Source organism: Bos mutus, chromosome 19, assembly GCF_027580195.1.
Source record: "Bos mutus isolate GX-2022 chromosome 19, NWIPB_WYAK_1.1, whole genome shotgun sequence".
Taxonomy (NCBI): domain Eukaryota; kingdom Metazoa; phylum Chordata; class Mammalia; order Artiodactyla; family Bovidae; genus Bos; species Bos mutus.
This window is the reverse complement of record NC_091635.1, coordinates 28,828,517-28,846,298: the sequence shown is the minus strand read 5'-3', so window position 1 is coordinate 28,846,298 and position 17,782 is coordinate 28,828,517. Positions and strand designations below refer to the sequence as shown.

General features: G+C 54.2%; 1 protein-coding gene across 4 annotated transcripts in view; it reads left to right on the top strand.

Annotated features, from left to right (window-relative positions):
• ACLY (ATP citrate lyase) overlaps nucleotides 1–17,782 on the top strand; it is a 44,598-nt gene that overhangs the window by 3,995 nt on the left and 22,821 nt on the right. The window contains exons 2-15 of one of the 4 annotated variants that reach the window (XM_070389827.1): nucleotides 339–411; nucleotides 657–838; nucleotides 2,027–2,149; nucleotides 3,998–4,060; nucleotides 4,494–4,684; nucleotides 5,144–5,223; nucleotides 6,231–6,361; nucleotides 7,135–7,253; nucleotides 8,029–8,165; nucleotides 8,849–8,910; nucleotides 11,040–11,157; nucleotides 13,141–13,295; nucleotides 13,762–13,852; nucleotides 14,809–14,889. In XM_070389827.1, the coding sequence (XP_070245928.1) occupies nucleotides 680–838; nucleotides 2,027–2,149; nucleotides 3,998–4,060; nucleotides 4,494–4,684; nucleotides 5,144–5,223; nucleotides 6,231–6,361; nucleotides 7,135–7,253; nucleotides 8,029–8,165; nucleotides 8,849–8,910; nucleotides 11,040–11,157; nucleotides 13,141–13,295; nucleotides 13,762–13,852; nucleotides 14,809–14,889 (1,510 nt within the window). In that variant the 5' untranslated portion in view covers nucleotides 339–411; nucleotides 657–679. The remainder of the gene's footprint in view (nucleotides 1–338; nucleotides 412–656; nucleotides 839–2,026; nucleotides 2,150–3,997; nucleotides 4,061–4,493; nucleotides 4,685–5,143; nucleotides 5,224–6,230; nucleotides 6,362–7,134; nucleotides 7,254–8,028; nucleotides 8,166–8,848; nucleotides 8,911–11,039; nucleotides 11,158–13,140; nucleotides 13,296–13,761; nucleotides 13,853–14,808; nucleotides 14,890–17,782) is intronic. The other 3 variants (XM_014479257.2, XM_070389826.1, XM_005899224.3) reach the window with 3 other exon arrangements.

Genomic DNA, 17,782 nt, shown 5'->3' with positions numbered 1-17,782 from the left:
GGTGGGAGTCTGGTGTCCTGGGAGAAATGGGCTTTGACATAGCTCTTCCTCTTCACTCCTGGGGGGCTTGGTCCTGTGTGAGGCTAAATAGACTTGTTTACCCAACCTTTGGGCTGGTGATGTGTGTGAGTGTGTGAAATGAGTGAGTGAGTGTGTTGGAGACCAGACATGGAGGAGGGGTAGGGCCAGTCTTACACTATTTAACTGTGTTCCCCGCAGGTCACAGAACTAGAGGGTGCATTTCAGGGTCTTTGTGCCCATCTCGGGTGGGACAGGCACTCAGGTTTGGGTCACATGCCTGCTATTATGGTCTCCCCATCCAGCTTTCTTTGCTCCAGGGTGAATGTTCGTGAATGTGCTCTTGGGTGAGCTAGTTTGCCTAGAGAGTAGAGGCCACGAGTCCCCGGGGAGGTAACTGCCATCTTTGTTTTTCTCCTCTGTCCTCACCATCATTTCCTAATCCGCACTGTCTGTGGTCAGTGCTGTTTGAGATCTCCCTTCCATCCTTCCTTCTGGGGCAGCCCTCTTCTCCCTCTGGAGAAGCGCTGAGATCAGGTTTTATGGTCTGGGGGCAGCTGGGTGGGGGTCTGTCCTGCTGGAGAAGATAGCACCTCCATCTCCCCGCACCCTTTGACCAGCCCCTCTCTCCCCAACAGGTAGTGCAGGGCCTTCTGTAACCATGTCGGCCAAGGCGATTTCTGAGCAGACAGGCAAAGAGCTCCTCTACAAGTACATCTGCACCACCTCGGCCATCCAGAACCGCTTCAAGTATGCCCGGGTCACCCCTGACACAGACTGGGCCCGCCTGTTGCAGGACCACCCGTGGCTGCTCAGCCAGGTGAGCCCACCCCGCCCCCCCACCCCACCCCTCCTCCAGGCCCAGATGTCCCCTCAGAACAAGTGATGGCAGATGGCCTGCCTGGGTGGGCAGGGTGCAGGGGGCTGAGCGCGTTTTGTGTTCAGCCCTGTGTGCCGCATGCTGAGGTGCTGAGCCTGGACTGGAACTGGACAACTGAAGTCCGGATAGCGGCTCTCTGGTTATTAACCATGTGGCCTGGGGCAAGCCATTTCACCTCTCTTGAGTTTAAGGACTAGTAATAATGCCTGGAAAGTCTTTAGTCTGCTGCCTGGCATTTGGTAAATGCTCAGTAAAAAGCACCGGCTCCATCAGGAATATGTCAGGGCCATGAGGAAATGTGATGCTGTACTTTGTGTAGATGGCTGATAGAATCCACCCAGAGTAGGGGATCCTCTCTGTAGATCCATTTAGACGTCTCTGGCAGGTCCCAGAGAACTAGGACCAGTGAGGGGGGTGAGTGGGAGGGTGTTCAGGGATGCAATTTTCCTTCCTCTATGAGGCAGCCCAAACCCCAAACCACAACGGGAGTTGGTGAACTTCCTGGTACTGGAGGTATGTGAGCAGTGGCTAGGGGCTGCTTGTAGATCTTGTAAATGGAGTTCAAGTACAGGGATAGGGTTGACCAGATGTCTTCTATGGTGCTTTGTCACCCTAGGGCTCTGTCTTTCTAGTCTTTCTTTTTGGAATGTGGGTGCCAATCCATATTCTGAGATGTTGAATGAAGCTAAGATACCACATAGGGAGGGTAGGGAATCCTTTACTCATTCAGCAGCTATTCAATGAGCACCTACTCTGTGCCAGACCCTATCCTGAGCCACGACAGCTCTAGATTCCCAGTTGTCAAAGATGTTGGCTGGGATAGGTGAAGGAAGCTTCTGGGAGCTGACCTTGAAGATGGGTGGAATTTACCTTGGGGGTGGGGTGAATTGGAAGCCACCCAGGGTATCCTGTGCTTTGGGGCCCTAGACTATTAACTCTTAATTTTCCCCTCTCCTTCTTTGCTCTAAATACAGACCCCTCTTGGAGATTCCCTGGTGGTCCGGGGGTTAGGACTCCAGGCTCTCAATGCCAAGAGCCTGGGTTCAATTCCTGGTTGGAGAACTAGATCCCACAAGCCACATGGCTCAGCCAAAACACAAAACAAGCAAACCAACTCTCTTGTTCCAGAGCTTGGTGGTCAAGCCAGACCAGCTGATCAAACGGCGTGGAAAGCTGGGCCTAGTTGGGGTCAACCTCACTCTGGATGGAGTCAAGTCCTGGCTGAAGCCACGCCTGGGACAGGAAGCTACAGTGAGTCTGGGTGTAGGGTTGGGGTGGATGTGCTGTGGGAACAGAAGCAAACATGGTTGCTTTCAGATCTGCAGCCCTATGGATCACCCCAATGACTGGTCCGATTGCAGCCTGGGGAGGACAGGAGCCCTGCAGAGCTGGTTTATGTAGTAGGGCCAGTTGGATGCTCATTCCGAGCTCCCCTAACAGGGAATGGTGAGATGTGCTGTACAAGTAGAAGTATTACAGGCACTTCTGTGGTGGTCCAGTGGTTAAGAATCTGCCTTCCAATGCAGGGGATGAAGGTTCTATCTCTGGTCGGGGAAGTAAGATCCCATGTGCTGCAGGGAAGCTGAGCCTCAGGAACCCGAGCCAGGCCGAAATAGTCTGTTCCTTTAACAACAGTTCCCAGACCTACTCTGGGAACTCCTTTCTTTTCAATTACCAGAACGGGTAGGGTAGCTCACCATGACCTGCATACATAAGAGGCACAATAAAGAAAAAAAAAAAAACTCGAAGGGAGATGCAGAATCATTTAGGCAGAAACCATCTTGGGCCAAGAATCTAGGAGGAGACAATTAAGGAGACAATTAATCCTGAAGAGTCAATTCAGTTCTTGTCTTCTCCCAGCTTGTTGATTAATTTCAACTCTGTAGGTGAGAGTTGAAGCGAAATATGGCTTAGGAAGGCTAAGCGATGCCCAGAAATAAAATTGCATTTCTTTTTCTTCTCCCCAAGGGAGCTGGAGAACTGAAGGGAGGGAGTGGACCAAGGCTTGGCTTAAGCCGGGGAGGATGTGCTGTCCACACCTGGCTTTGTCCCATCTGGGGTGACTGTGGATCAGGGTTGAGCTGTTCTCTAACTCGATCTCCCCAGAGTAGGATGAAGGTGGTGATGGAGCCATCTTCCTTTTTACCCGGGCTTCCTTAAATCAGTTCTTCTTGTTTAATTTCCTGTTTCTGGCTCTCCTGGATAAAGAGGGATCCCTGAAGTTATACACGGGCTTGGGGGTGGAGGGATCTTGACCTTCATGCCCCCAGGCCTTTGGGGAGAGGACAGCAGGGTTGGGGGGCTGAGCAGTGTCCCCAGGGAGGTCCTCATGCTTCCTTCTTAGCTGGCTTTTGTCAGGGGGTGGGGGGAAACGCTGGGGACATCTGAGCTGGCAGCAGTGTCAGCCCGGGCAGGAGCGGCTCATTACCTCTGATGGATCACTGTCTGGTCCCTGACTCAGCAATGACGCACTCATGGGCGGGCGGGGGCTTCGGGACACACGGGGAGGGCGGGTGAGGACTGTCTTGCCTTGGCTGCCGCCAGGGACCCACTCAAACTGATTAGCTCTGCAGGCCTGTTGTCCTCAGCGGGGAAAGTCTGTGCAGAAAAGTTTTCCCTGTCGAGCTCCATTCTCTCTCCCTTCCCCAGCCATTCCTTGCGCCTGCGACCGGGTCTCCCTGCCTGAGCTCTGGGATCGATAACCTTGATTTGTCCGAGCACGTGATCTGTGGAACAGCAGAGGGGTAGAGGCTCCAGATCGCTGCTTTTGGGGGGCGGGGCCACATTACAGCTCATTTGTCACCCTCCAGAGGAGGTGGAAAAGAAGATGTGAGACATTTTAGAAGTGTCAAAGTGTGGCTGGCACAAGGGCAGTGGGTGGAAGAGGGGGTCTCATGAAGACTTCTTTAATGTAAGAGTCTGTGACCCCATTGCCCTAGTTTCTGGAAAGATCTCTTTCTGGCAGGTGGTGTGACAGTAGTGCTGGGGCCCCACCTCTGATGGACGATTGAGGTGGAAGGAGCAGAGGGTCATCCCTCCTCTTGCCCCTCGAGCAAGGCGTGCCATCCGCCTGAGCTGTATTTCCTTCAATCTCCATAGGTTGGCAAGGCCACAGGCTTCCTCAAGAACTTCCTGATCGAACCCTTCGTCCCCCACACTCAGGTATGTGTGAGGTGGCTCCCAGCTGGGTCTTTGCCCTCTGGGAGCATTGTGCCTGTTGATCCTAAAATGATGAAAGGAGAAATCAAGCTGCTGGAGAAAAGTCAGAGCAACCAAAGTCTCTGAAGCTGTGCTTTTAGGGTCTGAGGGTGCTGCAGAGCGGGGAGTTCAGAGATGAGGGGAAGGGCTTAGTTTGCGGCAGAAAGGAACCAGCACTGGTAACAGAGGGGACTTCCCAGTGCTGGAGTGAGCAGGACTTGAAGGGAGGACCTTTACCCCGGAGCAGGTCACATTGGCCCAGTCTGGACTGTCAGCCAGCAAGGCAGTGGCCTCTTGTCCTTGAGGTCTCACCCAGTAGGAGGTGTCTGTGGGATTTTAGAAATGATACTACTGGGGCTGGGCCCCTCACCCATATTTTGCCCTCTTCCCTCGTAAGGAGGAAGAGTTCTATGTCTGCATCTATGCTACCCGAGAAGGGGACTATGTCCTGTTCCACCACGAGGGTGGGGTGGACGTGGGCGACGTGGATGCTAAAGCCCAGAAACTACTTGTCGGCGTCGATGAGAAGCTGAATCCTGAGGACATCAAGAAACACCTGCTGGTCCACGCCCCCGAAGACAAGAAAGAGTTGAGTGAGAGGGATGGCAGGGTGGTGGTGGTATAGGAACGGGGAAGGCCGACAGCTCTGGGTACAGGGGGCAAGCGGAGTGGTCTTCCCTGTCTGGGCACCGGCTACCCCGCCCCAGCCTTTGGCTGGAAGATGGGGAGCAGCCAGCAGTCCCAGCCCCTCCCTGCCCCCAGGAGGAATGCGGGGGCAGTGGGGAGGCTGGCTCAGACTGAAATGTCTGTCAGCATCCCTCACCTCCTTGCCCCTGTCTGTCTGGTGTGGGCCCCCCTCCTGCTCCATGCCTGACAACCTCTTTCCGCCTCAGTGGCTGAAGAGTGACATCCGGGGAGCAGGGTTTGGCGAGCAGAGGGAGGGTCAGCAGAGCGGTTGCTGGGGAGTGGAGCTGTCAATAGCAGTGAGAGATGCTGCTGAGTCTGCTCCCTCGTGGACTGACAGTCCCTCTCTGCCTCCCCCTCTAGAATTCTGGCCAGCTTTATCTCCGGCCTCTTCAATTTCTATGAGGATCTGTACTTCACCTACCTCGAGATCAACCCCCTTGGTAACTATCTCTGCTGGGGTGGGCCCACACCCCCACTTGCAGAGGGCACCACACCCCCGCTTGCAGAGGGCAGTGCAGACAGGTGTGTAGGGGCAGAGGGATTCCCCAGGCTCCTGTTTCTGAGCTCTCAGGAGGCCATGATCATCCTTCTGTTTCACCAACTCCAATTTCTTCTGTGATGGGGAAGTCCTGGTTATGGTTTGATTCTGCTCAGTGGCTCTTCCCGCCAGTAGATCAGGCTGTTCTCCCGGGAGCTGGGCTGCCGCTGTGTCTGCCTGACCAGTCAGGCCCTCCCTTCCTCTTGGTGCCTCAGAGGCCCCCTTCCCCTCCACCCGCTCCAGGAGTTAGTCAATCATTGACCCGCCACAGTTGGAAACACCTTGGCGAAGGCTCTCGGGTTTGCAAGAGGCAGGTGGTGTGGGCTGGCTCTGGCCAGAGCTTCTGAGGTCAGACTCCTGATTCAGATTCCAGCTGGGGGATGTAGCCCCTCTCATGGACCAGATGGCTCTGTGCTAACTAAATTAGCTCAGTGGCCCTGGGTAAAGGGAAGTGGACTCCAGCGAGGCAGCAATAAATGAATTCTGCTGGTGGGGGGCCCGGTGCACCCACAGCTCCCCTTCTTCCCACTTCTCTCTGGACCCTAAGAGACCCTGGGGTGCCCACCCAGGGGCCTTAGACGTTGTGCTTGAAACACTCTTTTTGTTTTTAAATAGCAGAGTTGTGGATGGGTGAATGGGTAATGTTTTAAAATTGCCATGGCAGCTAAAACAGGGTTCTGCCCTAGTACCTACAGATCAGGGAGTGGGGATGGTCTTGTAGAATTTGTTTTTCCTTGAATGAGGGAAAAGCTGTGTCTCCATAAGAACCAATCTGGTTTCTTGTTGAGCTGGAGAGTCGTGAGGCCTGGGGGCCTCACGGGGGTGGGTGTGGGAAAGCCTGGAGGGGGTTGGAGGTGGACGGTCGCCTCTGCTGAGACCCATGTCCGATCGCCTCTTCTTTTCTTAAAGTCGTGACCAAAGATGGTGTCTACGTCCTTGACTTGGCCGCCAAGGTGGATGCCACTGCCGACTACATCTGCAAAGTGAAGTGGGGTGACATAGAGTTCCCACCCCCCTTCGGACGGGAGGCTTACCCAGAGGTAAGGCTGCTGTGGGGAGGAGACTGAGAGTGAGGGGGGCCCGGCCGGGGTGACTAATCTCAGATGAGCATTCCCCCCACCCCCTTGTGAGCTATATATTTGGCAGGAAAGGAAGGTCGAGCCATTTAATTTTCTTAAAACCCCAAAGGAGGTGGGGGTGGGAGAGAGCCAAGCCTCTGAGTCCTGGCCAGAAATCCTTTTAGACTCCTCTCTCAATCAACCTCCCTGGGCTCGTAACTTGATTTGTTGTTTCTCAGTAATTCCGAGTGGCTCCCCCTGATCTTGTCGTTAGATAGTTGTCTTGGCCACTTGCTGAGAATTTTAATTGCTGCTTCCCACCCCATCCTCTGAGAGGTCCTCACAGCAGGATCAGGCGTGTGTGACAGAACCTAGGCTAGGGGAAGAGTCTGGGCTGGAGGAACGGATGGGGCCTGGCCGGCTGAGGGAGGGTGGCACCTAATGAGTTAGGCAGGGAGATGCTGGGGGTGGGGCCAGGGTAGAAGCAAGTGACTTAGCAGGACTTAAAATCAGAGGGAAAGCCGTTGGAAAGTTTGTTTCCAGGCGGTGACTGGCTGTAGATGGTTTTGGTGCTTACAGACAGCATCCCATTTTGTCCCAGGCCCATGAGGCCCCACACAAACCCTTCTTCCTGACCCTGTGAGAACAACAGAGGCCCTTTTCCTACTGCTCCAGGGGAAAGGGAGGGGGCCTGGGGTCTGCAGCCTGGTGAAGGGGGTGCCCCCAGGGCCCACCTGTTGCTCTCTGGTCCCCAGGAAGCCTACATCGCAGATCTGGACGCCAAAAGTGGGGCAAGCTTGAAGCTGACTTTACTGAATCCCAAGGGGAGAATCTGGACCATGGTGGCCGGAGGGGGTGCCTCTGTCGTGTACAGGTGACCAAAGGGGCTGCTGAGGGGCTGACGGTCGGTCCCCCACGGGCTTCCCACATGTGGCCTGAATCAGCTTGACCCCCCTCTCCGGTACAGAACAGGAACTCTCGGGGCATTCCGGAAACGCCTACCCATGTTGTCTCCAAAACTGTCTTCTTTGCTTCAAAATTAAATTTTTAGTTTTGACTCTTACCATTAGTAATAATGTGCTCCGTGCAAAGGTGCCGCAGATAAGGGAAGTGAACCAGGCCGTGTCCCCACCCCTTGCCCTAGTGTGTCACCACGGTGTGTGTCCTTCCAGCTGTTTTAGCACCTGTGTCAATAGTCACAGGCTTCCCTGGTGGCTCATCGGTAAAGAATCTGCCTGCAATGCAGGAGACTCGTTGATCCCTGGGTCAAGAAAAATCCCGTGGAGAAGGGAATGGATACCTACTCCAGTATTCTTGGCCGGAAAATCCTGTAGACAGAGGAGCCTGGCGGGCTATAGTCCATGAGGTCGCAAAGAGTCGGACACGACTTAGTGCCTAAACAACAGCAGTAGTTATATTTTCACACTTCATAGAGATGTCGTGTAGGGCTGGCAGGGTGCTCCCCTAGGAGGGTCTGATGCAGCACAGTTAACCTTCAGGTATGACTGGTGAGGGGCTTGAGGGTCTGAGGGCCGAGAGGTCGCTTCTAGAGGTGGCCTGGTCTCAAGGCTTCAGGGGTTTCTGTGTGGCCCCCCCAGGCACCAGGCTGCTGCCTTTTGCCAGCACTGACTTCCCTATCTCCCTGGCAGTGACACCATCTGTGACCTGGGGGGTGTCAACGAGCTGGCAAACTACGGGGAGTACTCGGGCGCCCCCAGCGAGCAGCAGACCTATGACTACGCCAAGACGATCCTCTCCCTTATGACCCGCGAGAAGCACCCAGATGGTGAGACATACGGGCTCTTCCTTGGCATGGCCCAGTGTCCTGGGGTGGAAAGAGCTTTGGCTTGGGTGGGAGGCATGAGGTTGTCCCGGTCCTTTGAAACCTGGGGCTCATCGTTTAACTTCTGGACCGAGGTTGCCCTGACTTTGCAGCAGGTAGTGACAGCACCTGTCATTCCAGGGGCTCCAAGCAGGTGAGGAAGGGGTGGATACATGAAGTCCTATGAGCAGGTGCGAGGGAGGTGGCAGCAGAGGTAGTGGTGGCGGCATGCTTTTGCTGACTGCTATAAGTTCAGTTCTTCATGGCCTGCTTACACCTTTATTATTCAGGCTGTGTGGTTCCCAATTTCCCTTTACCACTTGTGCTGTGTTTTGGGACTACAGATACTGATTCCTCTTCTCATGAGCCAGACAGAGAATCCCACCAGGGTGTCCAGAAACCATGCTAGGTTTCTCGATGCCAGCTAGGAACGATGCAGAGATTCTGTGGGTTTGGATTGACTACCTGCTCCGTGGCGTAGGTAAGGGAGGGTTGAGCTGATGAAACTAAGTCAGGAGAGACCAGCTTGCTCCCCACCTCTGCACTGGTATCTCCTAACAATTGGGGGACCTCAGTTGGATTTCTGATATGATGCCTAAGTCTCCCTTTCTAACCCTTTTTTGACTTCTCTCTTGCTCCAAATCCAGGCAAGATCCTCATCATCGGAGGCAGCATCGCAAACTTCACCAACGTGGCTGCCACATTCAAGGTAACCAGCTGCAGGGGAACGTGGTTGGTTGGGGGGAAGCAGGGAAGGGAAGTTTCTGTAAGAAGATTTGGGACAGAAGCAGATCCCCATGAGATACCCAGGCCAGAGTGGGGGTGGTCTTGACCTAGGGATGCAGAAGACTCTGGGATGGATCTCTCTGAAGTTGTGTGTCTCTCTGGACAAGCAGCTGATCCTCTCTGAGCCGTGATTCTGCCATCTACAATGTGGGGAGAAGGTGAATTTCTGCCTTTCCTGTTTCAGTTCTTAAAGAACTGGCTTGATTGACCCCGTTTCCAACCTTCTGTTGTAAGACTGGGTTCTCTGCACCTCCTGGTGTTTTGTCTCCCAGTCATCTGCCCCCTCTCCAAAAGGTTGGCATAACGAAGTGTTTGATGCGCTGGGGTGCAGGGCTTCTGCTTATCTAGTTGGAGGCTAGTCATCCTGGGTCTCTGTACATAGGTCAGGGCCATGGGCACCAGTTTAAAGAAAGTGTGACTGCCAGTAAGAATGAGAGCTCACGTGTCTCCAGACTCCTCCCCTTCAGGGTGGCTGCCTCAGGAGGCCACTTATTATCCCCTACTGTCAGATGCTCAGGGCAGCTGTTCAAAAGAACGTCGGCCATCTGGTAGTTCCACATAAACTTGGAGAATAACATGTAGATTGAGACTTCCCTGGCAGTCCAGTGGCTTACAACTACATCCTCCCAAGGCAAGGAGCCCGGGATCGATCCCTGGTTGGGGAACTAGATCCCCCATGCTGCAATAATGAAGATCAAAGATCCCATGTGCCTCAACTAAGACCTGGCAAAGCAAAAAAAAATCAGAAGTATATGTTATTTAAAAAAAGAAGAATGCGTAAATAAATGTCAGTCTTGGAAGTCTGAGCTATCAAGGAGTAGAGGACAAGGCCTTGCCAGTCTTACCTAAAACAGGTCCCTAATTGGACCTGATTCAACAAATAGATCTGACACAGGTGGATCTCGGCAGCTTTGTTTTAACTTCCAAGCAGTCCTGTCATAAAGGCAGCACCAGTGATAAGGGCGATTATGTCTGGAGCAGGCACCGTGGGTAGAGCTTCGCCGTGAAACGCCACGAATGATGGAATTTAGACTCCATAAGCTTGCCCCCATCTGCTCAGACAAAACGTCCACAGCTTCGCCGTGAAACGCCACGAATGATGGAATTTAGGCTCCATAAGCTTGCCCCCATCTGCTCAGACACAACTGGTCCACAGCTGTGCATGTGCCCACGTTTCCAAAGTTATACCCATTGCAACAGCTGTTCCCAAGTCACTTGGAGAAGCTTTTGTAGAACTTTGCCAGTGAAATAGACTTTGTCCTGATAACCCCAACAGCTCATGCATAGGATCTTGGTGTACAGCTTCCCCCAAAATTACAGTTTTAAGAAAACAACAGCTGTTGTTAAGAAAACAACAGCTGTAGATGGGGTGAGAGACCAGCAAAGCCCCACTGGCATCTGAGAACCAGTACTCAATACTGGCAATACTCTGGTCACCTGATGCAAAGAGCCGACTCATCCCTGATTCTGGGAAAGATCGAGGGCAGGAGGAGAAGGGGGCGATAGAGGATGAGATGGTAATAGCATCACTGACTCAGTAGACATGAATGTGAGCAAATTCCCGGAGATAGTGAAGGACAGGGAAGCTTGGCGTGCTGTAGCTCATGCGATCACAAAGAGTTGGACACGACTTAGTGACTGAACAACAGCAACGTTGGCGGCCCAATACCCCGTGCACTGAGGGGTGTCACCCCGGGTACCCCATGTTCTCACCTCAGCACCATCACCAGTGGTCACCAGTCCTGGGCCTTGGGGTTGGTTGCGGTAGTCCAGTTTACTCATGGAATTCTTGACTGGCAGGGTCTTTCTGTGCTTCATGAGAAGCAGCCCTGGGTTTTTTTATTTTGGGTTGCATAGCACAGCTAATGGAGTCTCAGTTCCCTGACCGGGGACTGAACCTGGGGCCCTGGCAGTGAAAGCGCTGAGTCCTAACAACTGGACCACCAGGAAACTCCCCGCAGCCCTGGGACATTTGTTTCCCATGGTTGTAAGCGCTTGCTTTCTTGCTGCCTTCTTTCTAAGCACTTGAGTGTTGTCCCTTGGTCCTTCCAGGGCATCGTGAGAGCAATTCGAGATTACCAGGGTCCCCTGAAGGAGCACGAGGTCACGATCTTTGTCCGAAGAGGTGGCCCCAACTATCAGGAGGGCTTACGGGTCATGGGAGAAGTCGGTAAGATGGGGGGATGTTTTCTGTCCCTCCCACCCTGAGCGTCTTGCCTCCTCGGGATTTCCTGAGCAAGTCAGTCTTCTAACGTCTCCATGCTTCTCCCACCACCCACCTCACTCCCTGGAGCTACAGCCAGCTTCCGCTGCATTTCTATGCCCTCTAACACACGGCACCTGACCGAAACCTAAATTCAGGATGGGCAGGAAAGCAGTTTATTCAGCTGTTCATTCAGCAGTTGCCTGTGGAAGGCCTGCTCCACGCCCGGCGCTGTGCCGAGCTCTGGGGTCACGGCCACACGCGACAGCTGACAGGCAGCAGGCCCTCGTGCCATCGAGGACAGTGGCTGCAGCCTCAGGTACGAGGCAGGACCACTTGGGGAAGGGGTGGCCTCTGTGGGAGGGGACAGGGCCATTTTAAATGAGGCAGTCAGAGCGCTTGGCCAAAGAGGTGGCATTTGAGCAGAAATCTGAGGAGGAGAGGGAGCAGTTGGTGGTGGCTGTCTGCAAATGAAAGGGCAGGTCCCGAGGCCTTGAGGTGGGACCAACTGAGGAGCCTGGGGTGGAGGTTGGAGGCAGAGAGGCCGAGGGAGAAGCATACAGGGCTAGTATAGGTCCCGTGGGCGCTTGGCTGTGACCCTGGCAGCTGCTGGAAGACTTGAGTAGAGGTGCAACACCATTTGACTTGGAGTTGAGGGCTAGTTAGGCTGCCAGGTGGAGATAAGGCCTCCAGGGCAGCCAGCTTGAAGCAAGGAGACCACCCAGGAGGCTGTGGCAGCTCCAGGACAGAGCGGTGGCCCAGACTGAGGGGTGAGGGGAGGGAGACGGGTCAGTATCCAGGCCTGGATGGAGGTGGGGGTCCAATAGATTGTAGAACAGGAAGGAGTTGCCCCCTCTCTGAGCTGAGGGAAGCGAGGGCGTGGGTCCATTTTGGTTTCCTTTCTTCCTTCTCCATTTTGGGTGCCTCCTGCAGGCTCCAGAGACCTCAGACTCAGGGCTTTCAAGAACTGGGGTACCACGTCTCATCAGTGAGGACTAAGATTAGGTCTCTCTGAACCGACCTGATCGAACCAGTGGACTTTGGTCTTGAGTGAAGCGCAGCCCTGGTGCCAAGAGCAGTTTTGTGAGGGGTGGGGGGTGGGGGTGGGGATGAGGGGTGGGGTGAGGGTAGGGGTGAGGTGTGGGGAGAGGGAGGGGGATAGGGCGGGGGTTGAGGGGCAGGTGACAAGACAGAGGGGAGGAGATGTGAGCCGCTCCTGCTCAGTGAGCGGGCCCTCTGACTGAGAGACTGGACCTTTCCGCCTTCCCGTTTTCCCAAATCTGGGATCCATGGCAAATATTACAGCCACCTGGATCACTTACAGTGGTCTCAAGTCCTAATTCTCACCTAAAACTGAAGACCTGCTCTGGGCTCACAGCTTAGTGAATGCCACCCAGTCACTCCTGGGGCCTTAAACTCTGGGGACATTAAGACAAGTAAACAGTGGCTGGAACATGATGCTGTCTACCAGGGATCTCCAGGCAGGGCGGCGTGGAGGGGAACGGCTGTCAGGTCAGGGAGGGCCTTTCTCAGAAGGTGACACTTCAGCTGAGCTGAGTGACAGCCAGGTGACAGCTCCGTGCGGAGGAAGGAGCAGGGCAGAGCCCTGGGGAGAGGAGAGGAGCCCAGGTGTTCAGGAACAGAGGCTGGGCCTGGAGGGCTGTGGTGCGGTGGCCACAGGCGACAGGGGTGGAGGAGGAGGGCAGGCTCTCACGATGCTGTGGTCATTGGAGGGTGTCCATAAAGCCATTTCATGCTCTTGCTGGCAGGTAGTCTTTACAGAGATTTGTTTAGTGGTGAAGAAAATGACCACCAACTTGTCCTGGGATAATCGGGCTTGCACAGAAAGTGCCAGACACGGCCAGGGCTCAGAAGGGTCCTTGGCAGAGTCCTGCGGCCACGGGCACTTCTTAGGAGACTCAAGTGATGAGTGCTTTTCCTTCCTCACAGGGAAGACCACTGGGATCCCCATCCATGTCTTCGGCACCGAGACTCACATGACGGCCATCGTGGGCATGGCCCTGGGCCATCGGCCCATCCCCAATCAGCCGCCCACAGCAGCCCACACCGCAAACTTCCTCCTCAACGCCAGCGGGAGTACTTCAGTAGGTTCCAGTCTTCCTCTGCTGCAAAGCCCGCAGAGTCATCTTTGTCGCCCCTCATACCCCATCCCATCCGGGGCCCAGTCCCCACCTTTTGGGGACCTTGGGGAGGTACAGGGAGAAGGCTGTATGTGGTTAGTTTCTGTATCTCTGCTGGTTTTTTTCCTGCCCTAGTCAAGGTGGTGGTGTGGAAAGATAGGGGATTTTTAAATTAGACCCGAGTTCAAATCCTGCGGAGGGAGGGACCCCGGCAGTTATCACCAAGAACCTCAGTTTGCTTGTCTATAGCTTGGGGACATTACTGATTCCTATCTCAGAGGGTTATTAGCATAGTACTTTTGAAAGCATCTTGTGGAGAACAGAGCTGTGTGTAGTTCTTATTACCTGAGTTCTCTGGGGCCTTAAGGACCATTGGCTTTTTTCCCAGCTATTCTCTGTGACCCTTACTTTCTCCCCCTTGTCCCCCCAGACTCCAGCCCCCAGCAGGACGGCATCGTTTTCTGAGTCCAGAACTGATGAGGTGGCCCCTGCCAAGAAGGCCAAGCCTGCCATGCTCCAAGGTAACTCCCAATGTGGGTTTAGAACCCTCTGATCCTTTCTGAGACCCCGCTGGGCCAGCAGAGGTGGACGGAAGCAGTTTGGGCTTCGCTGTGGGCGTGGCACGTGGGATGTGGGATGGGAATGGGACACGGAGACGTGGTGGCTGGAGCCTTCTCTGCAAGTGGGGTCACTCCACTCCTCAGTTGTCTTCTCTGCCCCCTCCCACGGGGTGTGTGATCTGGGCTGGTGGGCTGCGGAGGAGACGGAGTTACAGGAGTACCAGGTTGGGGGAAGGTCCCTCAGGCCCTCCCCCTGAGCAGACAGCACGAGCCCAAAGCTCAGGATGGCAGAAGACTCTTGTGCCCGCCCCCACCATCCTGGGTCTCACCTTCCTGGGAGCGTACCGCAAGGCCACACTTTGTCTGCCCTCCCATCTGGTTTGCCCGCTCGTCTCTCCCTCCTCTGATTCATCAGAGACCTGATCTCTGCCAGCCAGCCCTTGCCACCAGGACTAGGTAGCCCATGTCAGTTACCCCGGGTCTCCTCCTGGGGTGGACAGAGTGTGCTTGAGGCGTTTTGTGGAGTAGTGGCGCTGGCTCCGGGCTCTCAGAATTGGAAGTCCTCAAAACGGCTGCTTTGTCCCCAGCACAGTGTCAGGTCCATCTTCTCAGCCTCATCATCTCATTGATGTCCCCTGCTTCCCGGGGACAACACAGGATTAGGAGGGCGGGCCTGGGCCAGCTGTCCATCCAGAGACCCTGGGCCTTTGGTGTCCAATGCACCCTCTGAGCCTCGGTGCTTTCGCTCCTCTCTCTACGCCCTGGACCTCCGCCCCTTCTTGGCTCCACTCTGCTGATCGGGGCCCTCCTGTTGGCCGGGCCCCTGTCTGTTGTGAACAGACTAGAGATGGTGAGGGTGGCAGCCTGGCGAGGCTCGTCCACCAACCCCTTCCTGTTCCCACCCTCTCCCTCCAAAGCCTCCAGCCATCAACGGGTCACTCAGTCGCCTTGGTCATTTTCTTTGACAGATTCAGTCCCAAGTCCAAGACCCCTGCAAGGTAGGATGCCCCCAGCTCCGCGTGTGGCTTTCTAGTGGGTTACAGTCTTTACTCTGTGCTTCTGTCTCCCCGTCCCTGGTGGGTTGCAGTGTTGTCTGGTATCTTCTCTGTCCCTGCCTCGGTGTAGCCTGCCCCAAGTCCTGGTCTTTGCCCCCTCCCTTCCCACCCCTGCTTTATTTCACGCCCCTGCTTTCCTTGCCATGGGGGTTGTCACCAGCTCATACATGGTGGGGAGTGGACAGTGCAGGAGGGGCAGGAGCCAGGCCCACGGCCTCAGAGAGGGGAGTGGAGCCCAGGAGGAAGCCATGGAAACTGAAGGGGGCTTGGCGGAGCCAGCGGGCCAGGAGGGGAGCCGCTGACCACCTGATTCTCTGCATCCCGTGACGGCTTCATTTTCTTTTCCCACCTCAGTCTCACCACTGCCGACTGCATCCCAGAGCTCCCAGCACCTGGGACAGGTTCAGATTTCTCTGGGATTTGGGAGGAAGACAGGATGGAGGAGAGAGAGAGACCCGGAAGGGTGCACAGTTAATCTGGACTGGGCTTTGTGTGTGTGTAAGGTCACTGTTTAGCAGGGATAGGATCTGTGTGTGCTCACGCTCGCGTGCACACGTGACTAGGTTCACTGAGGTGGATAGATGCATCAGTTCGAAGTGTCAGGTCTTCCATTTAACTTTTTGATACTCACAGCTGTGGAAAATCCGGGGCATGGTAGTCTCTTAAGGATGACCTGTGACTCCTTGCTAAGAGGAGGAAAGGGGTAACTAGGCGAGGTCAAGTAGCCCTTCCTCCCAGCCTCTGGCAACATTCGTTGTTTACGTAGAAAACCAGACCTGAGGCTGAGCCCTGAACAGACTCTCAATGAGGGCTCTTGGCCGGGATGGGGGTGGGGGTGGAGGGAGAAATGGCTTTGGTCTTGCTGTCAGTCCTGAGCTATGTGGGAAAGGAGGGCAGGAAGTGGGGGCAGATTGGCCCAGGACAGCAGAGCCAGTGGAGGAGCCTCGTGGGGGCTTAGCCCCAAAGCACAGGTTCTCTCTGGGGCCTCTGTGCTTCTAGCAGGCTGAGGGTCGCCACCTTCAGCTTGTCTTCTCTGTGTGCTGAGCACTCCAGTTCTGCCCTTTTCAAGCTAGGAGTGCGTGTGGGTTGGTACAGATTCCAGACCTTGTCCTGGGATCCCCCGGAATGGGGAGCTGGGTGGGGCAGTGCTGGCTTATGTCCCTCCTCACTTGCACAGTTGAGCTACATCTCAAGGTCGTGTTTGTGTAACCCTGACTTTGATGCTAGATGACCTACAGTTTCCGTCATTTGGCATCTCTGGGCTTCAGTTTGCAGGAATTGGAAAGTGAGGGAACTGGACGAAGTGGCCTCACTTGTTCTGTGATCTCATGTCTCACTGAACCCAGATGGATCCAGGGCACCGTAAATCCTGGGTGTTGGCACCATTAGGAGCCTTCTGTCATGAGAAGCTTACGGCTGTGATGGAAGAGGATAGCCTGCATGGAGATGTGAATCCTCCATGCCTGGGGAAAGTGATCTCTAAATTTCATTAAAAAAGAAAAAATTATTCAGCTGTATCAGGTCCCAGTTGTGGCACCTGGGATCTTCCTTGTGACAGGCGATATCTTTTGTTGTGGTGCGTGGGCTCTGGTGTGGCGTTCGGGCTTATTGCTCCTCTGCATGTGGGATCTTAGTTCTCTGACCAGGGATCAAACCTGTGTTCCCTGCATTGCAAGGCGGATTCTTAACCACTGAACCACTAGGGAAGCTTCATCTTAAAATAATCAGACCTTGAACTTGGTTAGCCAAGCCAGTGATAGTACCGCAGGTTAATTAATACTAAATGCCCCTGAGCTTTCTGCATTATGTTTCTGGAGGGACAGCTGAGAACCTCCCCTGAGGGCTACTTTCCTCCAGCTGAGAGTCGGAGGGTCAGTTGACTGCTCTAGGTGACTGCCAGCTCCCAATCCCCTCTGCCCTTTCCTACCCTCTGGTGACCCCTCCAGGAGCAGGAAAGAGCCACCTGGGAGGAGGCTGTGGGGAGAAGGTCAGGTGGAAGGTCGATGAGATAAGCCTACAACAAACCTCTTTCTTGCACCTACACTGACCTAGAATCAAGAGGTTTAAATCCTGACATGAGCTGTCTTATGTCCAAGGTCACAGGTGGTAAGGATTGTTGGGGATCTGTTTGAAGTCTTATAGTGAACAACAAGGTCCTGGCGTATAGCACAGGGAACTATATTCAGTGTCCTGTGAGATATATATGTACTTGTGTGTGTGTGTGTGTGTGTGTATATATATATTTGTGTCACTTTGCTATACAGCAGAAATTAATACAACATTGTAAATCAGCTATGCTTCAATTAAAAAATAAAAAGTCTGCAGGACTTCTCTGGTGGTTCTGTGGTTAAGACTCCATGCTTCCACTACAGGGAGCACAGATTCAATACCTGGACAAGGAACTAAGATCCTTCATGCTGAGCAGCATGGCCGCGCCTCCCGCCACCCCCACCTCCCTTGCCCCCACACCAAAGTTAGAAAAAAACATGTCTTTCAGTCACTCTGATTGGGAGAACTTAACTTTTTTTTTTCAGATGACTTTAAAAATAATTGATCAGGACTTCCCTGATGGTCCAGTGGTTAAGAATCTGCCTGCCAGTGCAGGGGATCCCTGGGCCAAGAACTAAGATTCTACATGCCACGAGGCAGCTAAGCCCACGCGTGGCAACTGCTGAACCTGTGCCCTAGAGCCTGTGCGCCACGACAAGGGAAACTATCACAATGAGAAGCCCATGCACCACAACCAAGAGTAGCTCTCACAACTAGGGAAAGCCTGCACTCAGCAATGAAGACCTAGCGCAGCCAAAAAAAAAAAAATTGATCAAGCCCTCATTTG